Below are 19288 nucleotides of genomic sequence, written 5' to 3'. Positions count from 1 at the left end.
TGCAGACACAGAGATGATCCCTGTGAGTGAATAGGGGCCCTGCCTGCTGTCTCTGACCTACAGTGTGTAGTACTGTGCATGGGGCTCAATGGGATGAGAGTCATCATAATATCTTCACGTCCGTCTCCCATTCCTGGATGAAATTGGGGCACCGCCAGAACAGTCTGGGTGGCTTAAGCAAGCAAATGTGAGACATGCTTTAGGTTTAGACTGAAATCCAGGCTAAGCTGGTATATGTATTAAACCAGTATTAGATTTGGCAGTTATTGTTAATCCTGGTTGGGATACCACCAGGAGTACCCCATCCCTTGTGACACGCAGAAAGTCTCACACATTCATTCTACATACACACAAAATGGCTGGTCTTTTCACTTGTAAACTGGTGTTTTAAAACGCATTATTAATCCTTAAGGTACAAAACTCAAATATTTTATAACAGCATAGGGTCCAGATGAAAGGTAAGGAAAGAAGACTGTTTGGTCCAGTTGCCAGGTTGTACAGTACAGTTGGGGGTTGGTGTGGGGGACTGTAACACTGCCTTCTAGGCCAAACTTTCTATAAGCATGTCAGTTTTGAGCCGTGTTTGGCAAAGCTGTGAAACTGTTTTCAGATTAACTCAATATCAAATGAATTTCCTGTGTGACGAATACACACACAGACAGACGATTGGTGCCTTAGATTAGTGGCTCCCAAGCTGTGGGGTGCTCTATACAGCCCTCCTACAGCAACATCCTGTTGAGGATTGATCTAACTACAACTTCATTGCCTGCAACCCAAATGGCACACTCGTCCCTACATAGTGTTTCTCTCAGATGGTGGCTCACACATACTTGCCCGTCTGCAACCCTCACCATATCTTATCTAGCCAGGCCTTCAGGGCATGTTTGTGTGAACATAACTTCTTTTCAATGGTCAATTGTGTGATCATATCACATCATCCAGCCCTTACTGTACTAACATGCGCGCCCTGAGGGGGTAAACGGTTGGTAGGGAAGGAGGGAGACACCTACAACGAGAGCTGCGTGATCATTCAATGCTAGCTAAAGGGTGTTTGGTTGGTTTGCTATGCAGTATGCGGATTGCCATGGATTAATCTAGATCAAACGTCACGGTCAATATTGAATCATGATAAAGTACAAACAGATCTGTGCAATGGTTGATGGGAACCTGAGGTTAAATGTCAACGACATTGATCGATCTACATTAATATATGGTAATCAGCATACTGCATAGCAAATCAACCAAACTATAATAACGCATCAGAAGACAACCGACCAGCAACACTGCTGGCCTGGGAGCAGGAACAGAACACAATCATCCATCCATCCAGCTTGACAAAGTGAGTTTACTCTTTAGCTAACGGCTTTCACACAGAGTTAAGGACAGAACACAACTGGGACTAATACGATCAGTCGTGTGAAACAAATGGAGAGTAGATGCATCGCGAGCACACACAAGGCAGTGATATCTGTGTTAAACAAGAACTGCCTGATTGAGGGGAAATGAGGCATTAGCGGTCAGAGTGCCGAGGGGTTAGTGAACCAGGACAGGACTGGAGTGACTTAGTTAGAAAACAAAAACACCAGACGAGGCTAATCTAAAGTGAGAGGCCTAATGCATTACCAAAGCTAACCGTTTCTGTTAGCACGGCCCGGAAATCTTATAACAGGCCTTCAGGGAGCTGGCGCCCTGAAGGCCAGCCACCTCCCCTCCCCCACATTTCTCCCTACTATACATATGTAGGCTACAGGGGAGGCAGATGACCGCAGGCCAGGCAAAGACAACACATCTGTTCTTGATCAGGAGGAGAGGGAGAGAGGGGAGGGGTGAAGAGTGAACCCCCCCACCTCCCTCTTTCTCCCATCTCTGTAGACTCCCACAGCAGGGTTGGAGCAGGACCTGGGAAGACATCTCTACCCCTCCACTGGCCATCATTTATTAGATCAGACAGAAACCTCTGTAGAGAGCAGGGGAGAGAGATATGAGCCCTACTCCATTAAGCCCTATAGTCTTGACTCTCAACCACGTGGATCTGGCTCTAAACGTTCAATCCAAAGTGAAAAGGTTCACTGGAAATGGCAAAACTTTACGCAAGAAACCTTTGAGTTGCCATGTGGCTTGGTGAGTCTACTCACATTGAAGGTGAGTCCCTGGTCTGAACACACACACCTCTGTTACTCATTAGCCTAGTGTGTGTGTGGGTGTAAAAATTAAAACACGAAGCAGACCAAACTCTTTGGTTCTTTAAAACCCTGATGTCAAATAGTGTGTGCTTTCACTTGGAAAATAAATTAAGACTCTGGATGAAAACATGTTTGTTTCCAACATTAAGGCCATTTTCCTAAAGAAGTTAAATCCGCTTCGTGTTTTGTTTCCTTGCCACGGTACTAATGAATAATGCGATACTGGCATTGTCCCGGCCCTGTGTGTGTCCTAGCCTATCTACCTAATGAAAGGGGCCTCCCTGCAAGTGCCATGGGTGTGTGCACTTCACGAGGACCACCGAGTTCTTCAGTCACACAACACACACACACACACACTAATTAAAAACACTGCAGAGGCACCATCTATGTTTCCCATTGCTTTATCAACTATAACCAACCACTAAGCGAACAAAATCTACTTTCAAACAGAAGAATTAGAGAATGAGGCTCTTTTCAAATCGACTTACTTTAAAACGTGCGAATTTCTCACATCTTGAACGCTACCTCATATCAAATTTGATGCACCACTTGCAACTGAACACATACATTTATAACCTTTTTCCCCAAACCGAGAACAAAGTATAGCCAAGAGCAGGTTTGATTTTTCAACTATGGCAGCGTTTTGTATAAGCTACCCTGTAACATTGAGTGTGGAAACATAGATAAACCATCTTGCATAACACAGTGCAGCTGTGTGAGGAGAATGTAGACATTTTGTTCATCTTGCTACCCAGCTCTGTATAATATGAATGACACCGATATAGTTACTGTACTTTTATATTCGTATTAGAGATGTAAATGTACATTTTTGCTATGCTGAAGTTAGGCTAACGATATCATGTAGGCCTAACGTTAGTTAGCTAGCAGCTGTGCCATTGGCTATTTGTCTCGCAGCTAAATTAAATGTGCATGGATCAGAAAATAATCCATTGAAATGTTGGCACATGCTTGTGAATTGTTGCATTATTGAAGAGTGTAATATGGTTTTGTCCCATTAATCAAGAGTTGAATATGGTAGATGCATGAAAGGTTGCCTGCATTACGTTAGCTAGTTGAATAGTTTGCCTGCTTCGCTAGCCTACTGGCTAGCGGCTACTGTGACATTTACGGTACATTTTAACTGCGAAGCAAGAACGTCCCGGACCGTCTCTCAACTCGTGACATTCACATTGGTAATGTGAATTGAACACTCTTCAATGGAAATAGCCTCTGACATTCAGAGTGTGAAAGTAAAACTGAAAGAGGGAGACTAGGCTAACCTCCATACAGTATTTGGGGTGATAACACAACACTGCATAGTTCGGTGTGAACAACTGAAGCAGGTGACACCATAAACATACAAAGCGGGCACAGATTTGAAACTTTGGACCTGGCGGGGTCGGGAAGTGTTTGAATGGAGTGTGTATGTGTGTTTTACAGCCAAGGGCGGCATCTGAATGGAGTGTGTGACGTCTGTAGTTGGGAAACCGAGGAAACAGAGAAGGAATGTGTTGAGAGAGGTCAGCCAGAACAGTTGGGTCGCTCTCCACTGTCTCACCGTGTGTGTAGTGGATTTCACCAACTCATTTCCAGTGGAATTAAAAGGTCGGCATAGTTTCTTCTAAAGATTTCCACGGGAGGACTAGCAATCATGATTCATAATGAAACACTACTAGCCTACTCCAGCTAAAGATAGCGTGAGGGGAAGCATTCATTTTCCCAGATTACTATAATTACAGGTTGTGAGATGAAACCTACAGCAACCTAGATAAGATAAGACTACTGTTGGTTTCTGATATAGGCTGTCATTCATGACTGACCTACCTCTACCTGCCAAAAATATTGCGACAGAATTATCACCATAACATTTAACTCATTAAAACAGAGGACATCATGTATTAGTAATTGTTTGATAATGGAGATGTCAGTGGAAGGACAGCAGACAAAACAATGAGAGAGAAACATTCCTCTGGGGATAAGCACCACACCCAAGCAGCCAGGTCTAACCCCCAGGATGCTCACACCCACCAGCTGCTCTCTGATCACCAAGACCAGAGACTACACACAGCTCCTGGCTCTACACGTGAAGGACGTGTAAATGAGTACGAGGTGTGCATTAGTAAGTAGCTATAATTTGACATGGTGAGCAGCATTCAAAGTGGTAAGGAAATGTTTTAAAAAAGGTGCGTGAGGTGAGTGAACAGGAAGTGGATAGACAGAACTGAGCTCACCTGGTAGTAGTTCTTGATGTGCCTGATCACAATGTTGAGGTTCTGGATTCGTAGGTTCACATCATTGTTCACATTCTTATTCACTCTCTGGTTTGTGGGGCTGGGGTCTCTGGATAAGAAAAGACATCACATGAAAAATTATTTTTGTAGTAAAGTAGGTAAACTACAAAAAAAAGGAAAAACAGCAGCCTTTTCCTTTACTGAGCATTATCTGAGCATTATATCGACTATATTTTCTTTGAACAGCTGCTTAAGGCGTCAGCATGTTTCAGTTCGGCTGGTGCCTAGCCAATCTCTGCAGGCCGAACCGAAGTAGTGTGCTTGCATACTCCCTTACAAGACCGTCGCCTGAAAAATGAGGGGGGAAAAGGAGCAATAGTACTGTTTGTCCATTTTGAGACTTTGTAGCCTATTCCTCAAAATAGTCAGAATTCATCTAATAATGAATCTAATACAGCCGAAAAAACCCGCACCGAAGTCCAAAACACCACAAAATGTTGACATAATATATGCATGAACTAAGGAACGGTTTCAGTTGGGAAGCGTTTAGTCTGGCATGCGAGACATACAACTATTATGTACATAATCCTATAAATTCCTATTTTAGCCTACATTTGTATGTATTGTACACCAACTCTAGTAAATGAGTTGCTTTTACCAAATATCCACACAAAAAAAAGGAAAATAGATTACTGTTGGGGATTAGCCTACACTTTAGAGCAGAACGGCATATATAATATGGTGCTTATTCAGAACACACAGACGTGATGTCACTCTTTCCTCGAAACAAGTAGGCCAAGAATACCCAATTGTTTGGTTGACAGATGTATTATAATGGATGCACATGGCTTTCAGGAACAGCATTGTCCCCCTACACAAGCTGGAAGCACACACACAGGTCTCCACAGGAGAGGGTTCAATCTACAAAGCCAACCAGAAATGTGAAAACACCCTTGAAATACATAGAGCTGATCAATAGGACACATTTAAATACGGTGGTCACAGAACTACTGTACTTGTTAGGTAAACAGTCAGTGGACATTGGACTAGTTATAGTCTGACATGAGTCCAGTGTTTGCATTGAGACCGGGTTTGTCTGAAATGACACCCTATTTGCCTTCAGAAAGTATCCATACCCTTTGACTTATTCCACATTTTGTTGTGTTACAGCCTGAATTCAAAATAGACCCCCCCCCATCTACACACAATACCGCATAATGACAAAGTGAAAACACATTTTCAGAAATGTAACAAAATGTATTGAAAATGAAATATACAAATATATAATTTACATCAGTAGTCACACCCGAGTCAATACATGTTCAGGAACATTTAATGTCGTAAGCAACTCCAGTGTAGACGTCGCCTTGTGTTTTTGGTTATTGTTCTGCTGAAAGGTGAATGTCTCCAGAGTCTGTTGGAAAGTAGACAATTGTTTTTATGCTGTACAGGCTTATTTCTGTTCACTTGGTCATTTAGGTTAGCATTTGAGTAACTACAAAGTTGTTGATCCATCCTCAGTTTGCTCCCAGTACAGCAATTAAACTAACTGGTTTAAAGTTACCATTGGCCTCATGGTGAAATCCCTGAGCGGTTTCCTTCCTCTCCAGCAACTAAGTTAGGAAGGACCCTTGTATCTTTGTAGTGACTGGGTGCATTGATACACCATCCAAAGTGTGTTTAATAACTTCACCATGCTCAAAGGGATATTCAATGTCTGCTTTATTTTATTGGTTAAATCTGCGTTTGAAATTCACAGCTCGACTGAGGGACCTTACAGATAATTGTATCATTTTAAAACACTATTATTGCACACAGACATTTCACCTTTTCATTCATTTATAAAAAATGTCTAAAAACATAATTCAACTTTGACATTATGGGGTATTGTGTGTAGACCAGTAACACAAAATCTCAATTTAAATCAATTTTAAATACAGACTGTCAGACAAAATGTGGAAAAAGTCAAGGGGTGTGAATACTTTCTGTGCACTACTTTTGACCAGAGACCTATAGGGTTCCATTTACGACAGAGCCCATGTTCCTGGCAAGGCTAGGCTGTTTTGAGGGCTTGGTCTGGATAAGTGTTGTTTGTGCTAACCTCATTTACATATGTTTTGTGGGCACACCATGCAAATGCTGCCAAGCTTGGGCCAGTATTTCAGTAAGTCTCTGAAAGGGCTTTAGATTAAAAACAAGGAATAGTTTTTTTATTCAGGTAAACTTGTGTACTAGCTGCCTTTAGTTCTAAATGTACAGCTTTCTGACATGGCCATTCCCAGTTCTCACTGGCTGGCTGAGAAAGCAGAGTGAGCCCTGTATCCAAAAAGCGTTTTAGAGTATGAGGGCTGATCTAGGTTCACCGCTCACCCTGTCCATATAATCGTATACATTATTACAGTGCATTCGGAATGTATTCAAACCCCTTGACTTTATCCACATTTTGTTACATTACAGTCTTATTCTAAAATAAGATATTTGATATTTTATTTTTCTTCCCCCTCAATCTAGACACAATACTCCATAATGACAAAGCAAAAAACATTTAGAAATGTTTGCAAATGTATAAAAAAAAGGAAGAAAGTATTCAGACCCTTCACTCAGTACTTTGTTGAAGCACCTTTGGCAGCGATCACAGCCTCAAGTCTTCTTGGGTATGACGCCACAAGCTTGGCACACCTGTATTTGGGGCATTTCTCCCATTCTTCTATGTAGATCCTCTCAAGCTCTGTCAGGTTGGATGGGGAGAGTCGCTGCACATCTAATGTCAGATCTCTACAGAAATGTTTGATCAAGTTCAAGTCCAAGCTCTGGCTGGACCACTCCTGAACACTCTGGACCAGGTTTTCATCAAGTACCTCTCTCTGCTCCGTTCATCTTTCCTTTGATCCTGACTAGTCTCCCAGTCCCTCCCGCTGAAAAACATCCCCACAGCATGATGATGCCACCACCATGCTTCAACTTAGGGATGGTGCCACGTTTCCTCCAGATGTGACACTTGGCATTCAGGCCAAAGAGTTCAATCTTGGTTTATTCAGACTAGAGAATCTTGTTTCTCATGGTCTGAGAGTCCTTTAGGTGCCTTTTGGCAAACTCCAAGCGGGCTGTCATGTGCCTTTTACAAGGGAGTGGCATCTGTCTGGCCACTCTACCATAAAGGCTTGATTGGTGGAGTGCTGCAGAGATGGTTGTCCTTCTGGAAGGTTCTCCCATCACTAAAGAGGAACTCTGAAGCTCTGTCAGAGTGACCATCGGGTTCTTGGTCACCTCCCTGACCAAGGCCCTTCTCCCCCATTTGCTCAGTTTGGCCGGGTGGCCAGCTCTAGGAAGAGTCTTGGTGGTTCCAAACGTCTTCCATTTAAGAATGATGAAGGCCACTGTGTTCTTGGGGACCTTCAATGCTGCAGACATTTTTTTGGTACCTTTCCCCAGATCTGTACCTCGACTTTGTCATTATGGGGTATTGTGTGTAGATTGATGAGGAACATGTTTTATTTAATCCATTTTAGAATAAGGCTGTAACGTAACAAAGTCAAGGAGTATGAATACTTTCCAAATGCACTGCATCTAAAAGGTAAAGCCTGATCCTATATCAGAACTACTAGAATACATGCCCAGAGCAGGCCCAGGCTTGAGTATTGGAGAAACATTTCCATGAAAATAATAAAATGGTATCTGGAACAACCAGAGGGGGGTCTCTAACCACCGTGTGTACCCTCAAATGTATGCCATGTCATTGTGTCACTACGTGACCAAAAGTATGTTTACAACTGCTCGAACATCTCATTTCAAAAATCATGGGGATTAATATGGAGTTGGTCCCACCTTTGCAGCTATAACAGCCTCCACTCTTCTGGGAAGGGTTTCCAGTAGATGTTGGAACAAACCATTTCTGTATGGACCTCACTTTGTGCACGGGGGCATTGTCATGCTGAAACAGGAAAGGGCATTCCCCAAACTGTTTCCACAAAGTTGGAAGCACAGAATCGTCTAGAATGTCATTGTATGCTGTAGCGTTAAGATTTCCCTTCAATGGAACAAAGGGGCCTGGTTCATACCATGAAAAACAGCCCCAGACCATTATTCCTCCTCTACCTAACTTTACATTTGGCACTATGCAGTCGGACAGGTAGCGTTCTCCTGGCATCCACCAAACTCAGATTCTTCCATCGGTATGCCAGATGGTAAAGTGGGATTCATCACTCCAGAGAACGTGTTTCCACTGCTCCAGAGTCCAATGGTGGTGAGCTTTACACTTCTCCAGCCGACGCTTGACATTGCGCATGGTGATCTTAGGCTTGTGTGCGACTGCTCAGCCATGGAAACCCAATTCATGACGCTCCCGACGAACTGTTCTTGTGCTGACGTTGCAACCGAGGTCAGAAGATTTTTTTTTACGCGCTTCAGCACACGGCAATCCAGGTCTGTGAGCTTGTGTGACCTACCACTTTGCGGCTGAGCCGTTGTTGCTCCTTTCCACTCCATAATAACAGCACTTGACCAGGGAAGCTTTAGCAGGGCAGACATTTGATGAACTGACTTATTGGAAAGGCGGCATCCTATGACAGTGACACATTGAAAGTCACTGAGCTCTTCAGTAAGGCCATTCTACTGCCAATGTTTATCTATTGAGATTGCATGGCTGTGTGCTCTATTTTATATACCTGTCAACAACGGGTGTGCCTGAAATAACCAAATCCACTAATTTGAAGAGATGTCTACATACTTTATTTTATATTGCGTATGATAATTACTAGACATACCAGTGATGTCACATGGACTTATTTACATGGCTAAATCATGCATGGCAGAGTTATACCAGTCATTGTCCTGGCGGGGGTTGTTTTCTGTCCCCTTGTCCTGTGCATAATAATATTGTCTTTGTTTGAGGAGGAGCATACAGCATTTAAAGCCCCTCATTAAGACAGATAGGCCAGGGGAAGCAGGAGCAGCTAGTCAGGGGAAAGTAGGTTAAAGGACAGGACTTAGGAGGGGGTGGGGAGGGGGGAGGGGAGGGGGAGGAGGGAGCGGGGGAACTGTATGGTTAGCACAGCTGGGGGCAACACAAAGGGACAGACGCTAGGCACAGTTAGAGAGTGAGGGAGAGAGGAGAGAAGAGTGTAATTGAAGGAGAGCAAGAGATGAGAGAGAAAATTGGTAGCTGATTTCAGAAACAAGTCACAGCATTACAGGGAGTTTCTTAAACTAAGTCATTGACTGCGACTGCATTGCCTGCCATTCAGGGCACACCACTTTCCTTTGAAGTGACAGAGCACAGGAAATGGTTCAGAAACTTGAGACGGTTTAGAGAAAGACTGAGCCATGTCAAATTTGTCAGACGATATCTGGGCAGTAATTTTGAGAAACAAGCAGCCCTTTCTGTGTCAGAGCAAACTATCACAATCATTATGGAAAAAATAATATACACTTCTTCAATATTTTCACATAAATTATTTCCAGCAGTGAGAATGTCTGTGTTCACCGTTTTCAGTAGACAGACTGAATGCATCTCTGAGCTCAAGAGCTCTGAGAGGCCTCCCAGTACTAACCAAACAGACAGCCACATTGTGCAGATATAACCGCAGCCTTAGGATCACATTGACTCATGAAAGGCAGGCGAGAGCGCAAGAAAAAGCGAGTGAGACGGAAGAAGCGAGAGAGACTTTAGGATCACATTGACTCATGAAGGGCAGAAAAGGAGCTGAAAGAGTGAGTGAGAATCCAGTCAGTGAGCCATGAAAGCAGGGGTAGGATGTCTGAACACAGTTGGATACCAGTAAGGGAAACCATGCCAGGATGTGGTTATGAAATAAAATAGATTGAGGCCACAAAACAGCTGCCAGATTAACATGCACACACGCACACACGTTTATGTCCACTCACATGTGTGTCATGATCTTGTGCAGGAAGACACCATCCACCAGATCCATGAACATGGAGAGCTTGTCCTCTGAGCCAGAGCCCAGGGGTCCAAAGGTCTTCACCTGAAGGGAGAGGGGGAGAGGGAGAAAAGGGGAAGAGAAAAGGGCAGACAGGATTGGATTACTCTAAAGAGCTCAGCTCACCTATGAAGAGATTGGCCACATCTGGGTGTCAGTGCTTTCGGTTTCCAAGAATACACAGACGTTTCCTGCTCTGACAGATGTCAATGCAAGTTTTTTCTCTCAATTAATAATGTCTACGACTTTGTGAGCGTGTCAAGATATTTAGGCTCTAGATCTAGGAACCAGGAGGTCCTCCTAGAGGTGAGTCAGGGCTAGCAGAGAGGACGAAGCCCAGTGAGCGAAACAAAGACCGGAGGGTAGTGAGTTGTTAGAGCGGAACAAGCAGCCAGCGGCTGAGGCCCAGCCGACTGGCCAAACAGGACATCAGGGCAGGATGAGGGGGATCAGCCCCCCCCACCATAGCCTGGTGCCATACTGTATGTGCTTAAGGTATAGCCTGGTACCATGGTGTGTACTGTAGCCATAGACTGGTGACATACTGTGCAATGTTGTAGCCATAGCCTGGTGACACAGTGTATGTAGGCCTATGTGCTGTAGCCAACTCTTCTACCATTGTCATGCCATATATCCAAGCCTTGCATTCATGGTATGGCAATAAACATACAGAGAGGAGTTGTCAAAAGTTATACCATCAGGCTACAGTCTTCTGAACCTCTGTGGCATAGCTTACATACAGTCCTCGTCTTTCTACTCTAGTGACACCGAGTTCAACCAACATTATGATTCCCTTGACTTGTGTGATGATAAAAATGGAGCCAAAGTACAATGACCTAACAAGCATGGCTCTGTGATAGACCAATATTGACACTCATGGACTAGATACAAAATTCGGGCTAGAGGTTGTGTGAACAGCTGGCATAGCTCTTGCTCAGTTTCATGGAAGGTCAGTTCCAAGATATAGGGAATAATAGTAGGTCATGCCAATAAAACCCATAGACCATAGGAATAAAACACAATAAAAAGGTGTTGGCTTGTTGGGAAAATGTCAGACTTCCTGGCTTTACAGCAAAGATTAACACCAATCAGTAAATAAATAATGTAAACGAACAGGTCTACCAGTCTGCTACTGTATGTCTGAAAGAAAAAAAACTTTTTTTTTATATGACACTAGGAGTAGGAGATGGACAAGGATATTTAAATATGAAAGTGGCCAAGAGCAGGTTAGCAGGACACCGAGTTAAATTATTATCCGCCATGGCACTTGCTGAGTGCACATTCACTTACCCACACCACCAGCGGCGTATCCATGAAGTTTCCCATCAACTCTGACACTGTAATATCCATGTTCAGAATCTTCAGATAATTCTACCCAGTTCTTAAATCCGAAAATAGTGTTCACCGCCCGATTGCTCGCGGCCACTCATTCCTCAACTCGAGGGACCTTACATGCCTGGTCGAGACAGAACAATGCCGTGAGGCATCGAACATAAATCGCACGTTGTTGAAGATCTAGCGATGACAAATCTTCACGTCGATATAGATTCCCAAGACGCAAAAAAGTGCCTTTTATATTAAACAACTTTTTTTAAATCCAGTGCAGGTCACAGGGATTCAATTTTGGGGGGGTAATTATAGCGTTCAGACTCCAGTTTTAGACTAAATTAATCTAAAACTTCCATAAGAGCAGAACAAAGTAAACGCGCTCACATGTTCAAGCTACATTGCCCATGTAAACTGACTGGAAGAACACCTAAAAAGAAGACTAATCAAAAAAGAAACATTGTGGCCGTGAAGAGAAAAGTTACAGATGCTTCCGGCGACGACAAGTTCTGTACACCTCCATGGCTCAAACGCCTGCCTCTGCCGCACATGATGTATTTCACACACAGCATCATACAACCTGTAACCGCTTGAATAGCGCGCTTGAGTGACAGCGTGGATAGCCTATCAAATCTGGTATCACACCTCAAACCGAACAAAGAACAGCCAATGCACGAGCCCAGAAAACTGGATTTAAATCAAGATTACGTAATTAGAGAAAAAATATGAAACACAAATGAAGTATTTTAAATTGCACAAGTGTACCATCCACTGTCTAGAACCAATAACTGCAGTTGTTGCCTATGGGAATTGGTCACACATTTACCAAAAATGTATGTGTCATCAAACATCACAAGTAGTGGTGGAAAGTACCCAATTGTCATACTTGTGTAAAAGTAAAGATAATTAATAGAAAATTACTCATGTCAAAGTGAAAAACACCCCGTAAAATACCACTTGAGTAAAAGTCTAAAAGAATCTGGTTTTATTAAATATACACTATATATAAAAGTATGTGGACACCCCTTTAAATTACTGGATTTGGCTATTTCAGCCACACCCGTTGCTGACAGGTGTATAAAATCAACACACAGCCATGCAATCTCCAGAGAAAAAAACATTGGTAGTAGAATGACTTTCAACATGGCACCGTCATAGGATGCCACCTTTCCTTACAAGTCAGTTTGTCAAATATCTTCCCTGCTAGATCTGCCCGGTCTGTTCGTAGGGAGCTTCATGAAATGGGTTTCCATGGCTGAGCAGCCGCACACAAGCCTAAGATCACCATGCACAATGCCAAGCGTCGGCTGGATTGGTGTAAAGCTCGCCACCATTGGACTCCGGAGAATTGGAAACACGTTCTCTGGAGTGATGAATCACACTTCACCATCTGGCAGTCCGACGGACAAATCTGTGTTTGGAGGATGCCATTAGAACGCTACCTGCCCGAATGCATAGTGCCAACTGTAAAGTTTGGTAGAGGAGGAATAATGGTCTGGGGCTGTTTTTCATGGTTCGGACCAGGCCCCTTAGTTCCATTGAAGGGAAATCTTAACGCTACAGCATACAATGGCATTCTAGATTATTCTGTGCTTCCAACTTTGTGGCAACAGTTTGGAGAAGGCCCTTTCCTGTATCAGCATGACAGTGCCCCCGTGCACAAAGGGAGGTCCATACAGAAATGGTTTGTTGAGATCGGTGTGGAAGAACTTGACTGCTCTGCACAGAGCCCTGACCTCAACCCCATCAAACACCTTTGGGATGAATTGGAACACCGACTGTGAGCCAGGACTTATCGCCCAACATCAATGCCTGACCTCACTAAAAATCTTGTGGCTGTATGGAAGCAAGTTCCCGCAGCAATGTTTCAACATCTAGTGGAAAGCCTTCCCAGAAGAGTGGAGGCTGTTATAGCAGCAAAGGTGGGACCAACTCCACATTAATGCCCATGATTCTGGAATGAGATGTTCGAGCAGGTGTCCACATACTTTTGGTCATGTAGTGTACTTAAGCATCAAAAGTAAAATATATAAATCATTTCAAATTCCTTAAGCAAACAAGACAACACCATAAATGTTTATTATGTTTATTAATGGGTTGCCATGGTTACACTGAAACATTCAGATATCATTTTCAGAAGAGGCATTTGGGTTTAGTGAGTCCACCAGATCAGAAGCAGTAGGGATGGCAAATGTGTTCTCTTGATAGGTGTGTGAATTAGACCTTTTTCCTGTCCTGCTAAGCATTAAAAACATTACCAGTACTTTTAGGTGTCAGAGGAAATGTATTTGAGTATTTTATTTTTCAATGTAGTGGAGTAAAAGTAAAATATGTCAAAAATATAAAGTACAGATACCCCAAAAACTACTTAAGTATATAATACTTCAAAGTATTTTTACCACTGATCACAAATTAAGGAGATACAATTATTTTAATTGCATAACAGTCAACAAAAAACATTTTGTGAAATCTTTCAATCTTTTCCAAATAGATAATATTTTAGGAGAAAAATAAATATATATTGTGTGTCTATAAAACCATAGTTCAGTGCAGTCTCCCTACTAGAGTCCAATAGGAAGCGTTGCTGTACTTTTACTGTGGTGTCCAAAACTGTCTGTGGTGCTAATATGCATCTTACTGTACCACCTACTGCCCAGAGGTTAAAATGTCACCTAGTTTGAACACAGTATTCCATAATATTTCAATACTTTTCTGACCACACCCCTTATGATTTGAACGAAACATTTCATACATGCTTGCTTACCCATTGTGGAAGTGGTCAGAAAGTGACTTTTTGGACCTGAATGGCAAAACATTCAGGATATAGAGGTGACCAAAGTTGACCCATTTCGCATACCCCACATGAGACGTCCATGTTTTCATCACTGAAAACAGATAACAGTTGAGTTTGATATCATTTGAAAGCTTACAAGCAGGTTTGTCAAACTGTTGTATGATTTTTATATATATATATATATATATATATATATATATATATATATATATAAAAACGGGTAAACTCAGATTTGTTTCATTTTCACAAATGTTGTATCTTAGAACCTATTTTTCATAATCTGAAAAATTTGTGTTGTGCCCGTCATCAATTATTGACACAGCATACTCTTGAATACAGAGTGGGTGTCATTTCAACCATAGAAATATAATTCATAGAATGGACCTATCCCTTCAGACCCCTGCAATTTAGCTTGTACACAATAGACATTTAAATTGAATTGAAACTTTAACTTCCAATTACTACCAGTCCACCCACCGTCGAATGCCAACTTTAATTGGAATGTCTATTCTAATATCCACCCTGCATTCAAGAGTATGCTGTCTCAACCCATGGCAGGCACAACACAAACAATTCAGATGATGTAGAATAATGTCTAAGGTACAACATACAGATAATGAACTGTATGTTTTTAACCTCTGCGATGACTACAAGGTCCTATTCCGATAGGTAGTAGTCATCGCAGATTGTAGTCATCGCAGATAATATTCAAATTTTTGGTGACTTTAATATTCACATGGAAAAGTCCACAGACCCACTCCAAAAGGCTTTCGGAGCCATCATCGACTCAGTGGGTTTTGTCCAACATGTCTCTGGACCTACTCACTGCCACAGTCATACTCTGGACCTAGTTTTGTCCCATGGAATAAATGTTGTGGATCTTAATGTTTTTCCTCATAATCCTGGACTATCGGACCACCATTTTATTACGTTTGCAATCGCAACAAATAATCTGCTCAGACCCCAACCAAGGAGCATTAAAAGTCGTGCTATAAATTCTCAGACAACCCAAAGATTCCTTTATGCCCTTCCAGACTCCCTCTGCCTGCCCAAGGACGTCAGAGGACAAAAATCAGTTAACCACCTAACTGAGGAACTCAATTTAACCTTGCGCAATACCCTAGATGCAGTTGCACCCCTAAAAACTAAAAGCATTTGTCATAAGAAACTAGCTCCCTGGTATACAAAAAATACACGAGTTCTGAAGCAAGCTTCCAGAAAATTGGAACGGAAATGGCGCCACACCAAACTGGAAGTCTTCCGACTAGCTTGGAAAGACAGTACCGTGCAGTATCGAAGAGCCCTCACTGCTGCTCGATCATCCTATTTTTCCAACTTAATTGAGGAAAATAAGAACAATCCGAAATGTATTTTTGATACTGTCGCAAAGCTAACTAAAAAGCAGCATTCCCCAAGAGAGGATGGCTTTCACTTCAGCAGTAATGAATTCTTGAACTTCTTTGAGGAAAAGATCATGATCATTAGAAAGCAAATTACGGACTCCTCTTTAAATCTGCGTATTCCTCCAAAGCTCCGTTATCCTGAGTCTGCACAACTCTGCCATGACCTAGGATCAAGGGAGACACTAAAGTGTTTTAGTACTATATCTCTTGACACAATGATGAAAATAATCATGGCCTCTAAACCTTCAAGCTGCATACTGGACCCTATTCCAACTAAACTACTGAAAGAGCTGCTTTCTGTGCTTGGCCCTCCTATGTTGAACATAATAAACATTTACATTTTACATTTTAGTCATTTAGCAGACGCTCTTATCCAGAGCGACTTACAGTCGTGAATGCATGCATTTTTATTTTTTTTCATACTGGTCCCCCGTGGGAAACAAACCCTCAACCCTGGCGTTGCAAACACCATGCTCTACCAACTGAGCTACGGGGAAGGCTGTAAACAGCTCTCTATCCACTGGATGTGTACCAAACTCACTAAAAGTGGCAGTAATAAAGCCTCTCTTGAAAAAGCCAAATCTTGACCCAGAAATTATAAAAACCTATCGGCCTATATCGAATCTTCCATTCCTCTCCAAAAAAATTTAAAAAGCTGTTGCGCAGCAACTCACTGCCTTCCTGAAGACAAACAATGTATACGAAACGCTTCAGTCTGGTTTTAGACCCCATCATAGCACTGAGACTGCAATTGTGAAGGTGGTAAATTACCTTTTAATGATGTCAGACCGAGGCTCTGCATCTGTCCTCGTGCTCCTAGATCTTAGTGCCGCTTTTGATACCATCGATCACCACATTCTTTTGGAGTGATTGGAAACCCAAATTGGTCTACACGGACAAGTTCTGGCCTGGTTTAGATCTTATCTGTCGGAAAGATATCAGTTTGTCTCTGTGAATGGTTTGTCCTCTGACAAATCAACTGTAAATTTCGGTGTTCCTCAAGGTTCCATTTTAGGACCACTATTGTTTTCACTATATATTTTACCTATTGGGGATGTCATTCGAAAACATAATGTTAAATTTCACTGCTATGCGGATGACACACAGCTGTACGTTTCAATGAAACATGGTGAAGCCCCAAAATTGCCCTCGCTAGAAGCCTGTGTCTCAGACATAAGGAAGTGGATGGCTGCAAACTTTCTACTTTTAAACTAGGACAAAACAGAGATGCTTGTTCTAGGTCCCAAGAAACAAAGAGATCTTCTGTTGAATCTGACAATTAATCTGGATGGTTGTAAATAAAACTGTGAAGGACCTCGGCGTTACTCTGGACCCTGATCTCTCTTTTGAAGAACATATCAAGACTGTTTCAAGGACAGCTTTTTTCCATCTACGTAACATTGCAAAAATCAGAAACTTTTTGTCCAAACATTACGCAGAAAAATTAATCCATGCCTTTGTTACTTCTAGGTTGGACTACTGCAATACTCTACTTTCCGGCTACCCGGATAAAGCACTAAATAAACTTCATTTAGTGCTAAATACGGCTGCTAGAATCCTGACTAGAACCCCAAAAATTTGATCATATTACTCCAGTGCAAGCCTCCCTACACTGGCTTCCTGTTAAGGCAAGGGCTGATTTCAAGGTTTTACTGCTACAAAGCATTACATGGGCTTGCTCCTACCTATCTTTCCGATTTGGTCCTGCCGTACATACCTACATGTACGCTACGGTCACAAGACGCGGGCCTCCTAATTGTTCCTAGAATTTCTAAGCAAACAGCTGGAGGCAGGGCTTTCTCCTATAGAGCTCCATTTTTATAGAATGGTCTGCCTACCCAGGTGAGAGACGCAGACTGAGTCTCAACCTTTAAGTCTTTACTGAAGACACATCTCTTCAGTAGGTCCTATGATTAAGTGTAGTCTGGCCCAGGGGTGTGAAGGTGAACGGAAAGGCTGGAGCAACGAACCGCCCTTGCTGTCTCTGCCTGGCCGGTTTCCCCTCTCTCCACTGGGATTCTCTGCCTCTACCCCTATTACAGGGGCTGAGTCACTGGCTTACTGGTGTTCTTCCATGCCGTCCCTGGGAGGGGTGCGTCACTTGAGTGGGTTGAGTCACTGACGTGGTCTTCCTGTCTGGGTTGGTGCCCCCCCCCCCTTGGGTTGTGCCGTGGCGGAGATCTTTGTGGGCTATACTCGGCCTTGTCTCGGGATGGTAAGTTGGTGGTTGGAGATATCCCTCCAGTGGTGTGGGGGCTGTGCTTTGGCAAAGTGGGTGCGGTTATATCCTACCTGTTTGGCCCTGTCCGGGGGTTTCATCGGATGGGGCCACAGTGTCTCCTGACCCCTCCTGTCTCAGCCTCCAGTATTTATGCTGCAGTAGTTTATGTGTCGGGGGGCTAGGGTCAGTCTGTCACATCTGGAGTATTTCTCTTGTCTTTTCCGGTGTCCTGTATGAATTTAAATATGCTCTCTCTAATTCTCTCTTTCTCTCTTTCTTTCTTTCTCTCTCTTGGAGGACCTGAGCCCTAGGACCATGCCTCAGGACTACCTGGCTTGATGACTCCTTGCTGTCCCCAGTTCACCTGGCTGTGCTGCTGCTGCAGTTCCAACTGTTCTGCCTGCGGCTATGGAACACTGACCTGTTCACCGGACGTGCTACCTGTCCCAGACCTGCTGTCCCAGACCTGCTGGAACCCTGACCTGTTCACCGGACGTGCTATCTGTCCCAGACCTGTTGTTTTCAACTCTCTAGAGACAGCAGGAGCGGTAGAGATACTATCAAAGATCGGCTATGAAAAAGCCAACTGACACTTACTCTTGTGTTACTGACTTGTTGCACCCTCGACAACTACTATGATTATTATTATTTGACCATGCTGGTCATTTATGAACATTTGAACATCTTGGCCATGTGCTGTTGTAATCTCCATCCGGCACAGCCAGAAGAGGACTGGCCACCCCTCATAGCCTGGTCCCTCTCTAGGTTTCTTCCTAGGTTCTGGCCTTTCTAGGGAGTTTTTCCTAGCCACCGTGCTTCTACACCTGCATTGCTTGCTGTTTGTGGTTTTAGGCTGGGTTTCTGTACAGCACTTTGAGATATCAGCTGATGTAAGAAGGGCTATATAAATAAATTTGATTTGATTTAGATAATTGACCTTCAAGCTTAAAAAAATGACACATTTTTAGTTTTCTCAATAAATCATAAACAGTTTGACAAACCTGTTTGCAAGCTTCAAATGATATCAAACTCAATAGTTGATATTTGTCAGTGATGAAGACATGGAATTCTCACGGCAGTACGGGAATGCATCTATCTCCTGAATGGAATTCTCATGGCAGTACGGGAATGCATCTATCTCCTGAATGGAATTCTCATGGCTGTACGGAAATGCATCTATCTCCTGAATGG

General features: G+C 42.9%; 1 protein-coding gene across 2 annotated transcripts in view; it reads right to left on the bottom strand.

Moving 5' to 3' along the window:
• The window catches only part of LOC106601343 (protein Daple), an 87202-nt gene extending 74956 nt beyond the window's left edge, over nucleotides 1-12246 (bottom strand). For both annotated transcript variants that reach the window (XR_006769652.1, XM_014193488.2), the window contains exons 1-3: nucleotides 11644-12246; nucleotides 10298-10398; nucleotides 4415-4523 (exon numbers count right to left, since the gene is read on the bottom strand). Coding sequence is in view for 1 of the 2 variants with exons in the window: in XM_014193488.2 (XP_014048963.2) it covers nucleotides 4415-4523; nucleotides 10298-10398; nucleotides 11644-11703 (270 nt within the window). In the remaining variant the exon portion in view is untranslated. The remainder of the gene's footprint in view (nucleotides 1-4414; nucleotides 4524-10297; nucleotides 10399-11643) is intronic.
• Between the last annotated feature and the right edge of the window lie 7042 nt (nucleotides 12247-19288).

Source organism: Salmo salar, chromosome ssa01 (assembly GCF_905237065.1).
Source record: "Salmo salar chromosome ssa01, Ssal_v3.1, whole genome shotgun sequence".
Classification (NCBI taxonomy): Eukaryota; Metazoa; Chordata; class Actinopteri; order Salmoniformes; family Salmonidae; genus Salmo; species Salmo salar.
This window is presented reverse-complemented; position numbering and strand designations above follow the sequence as displayed.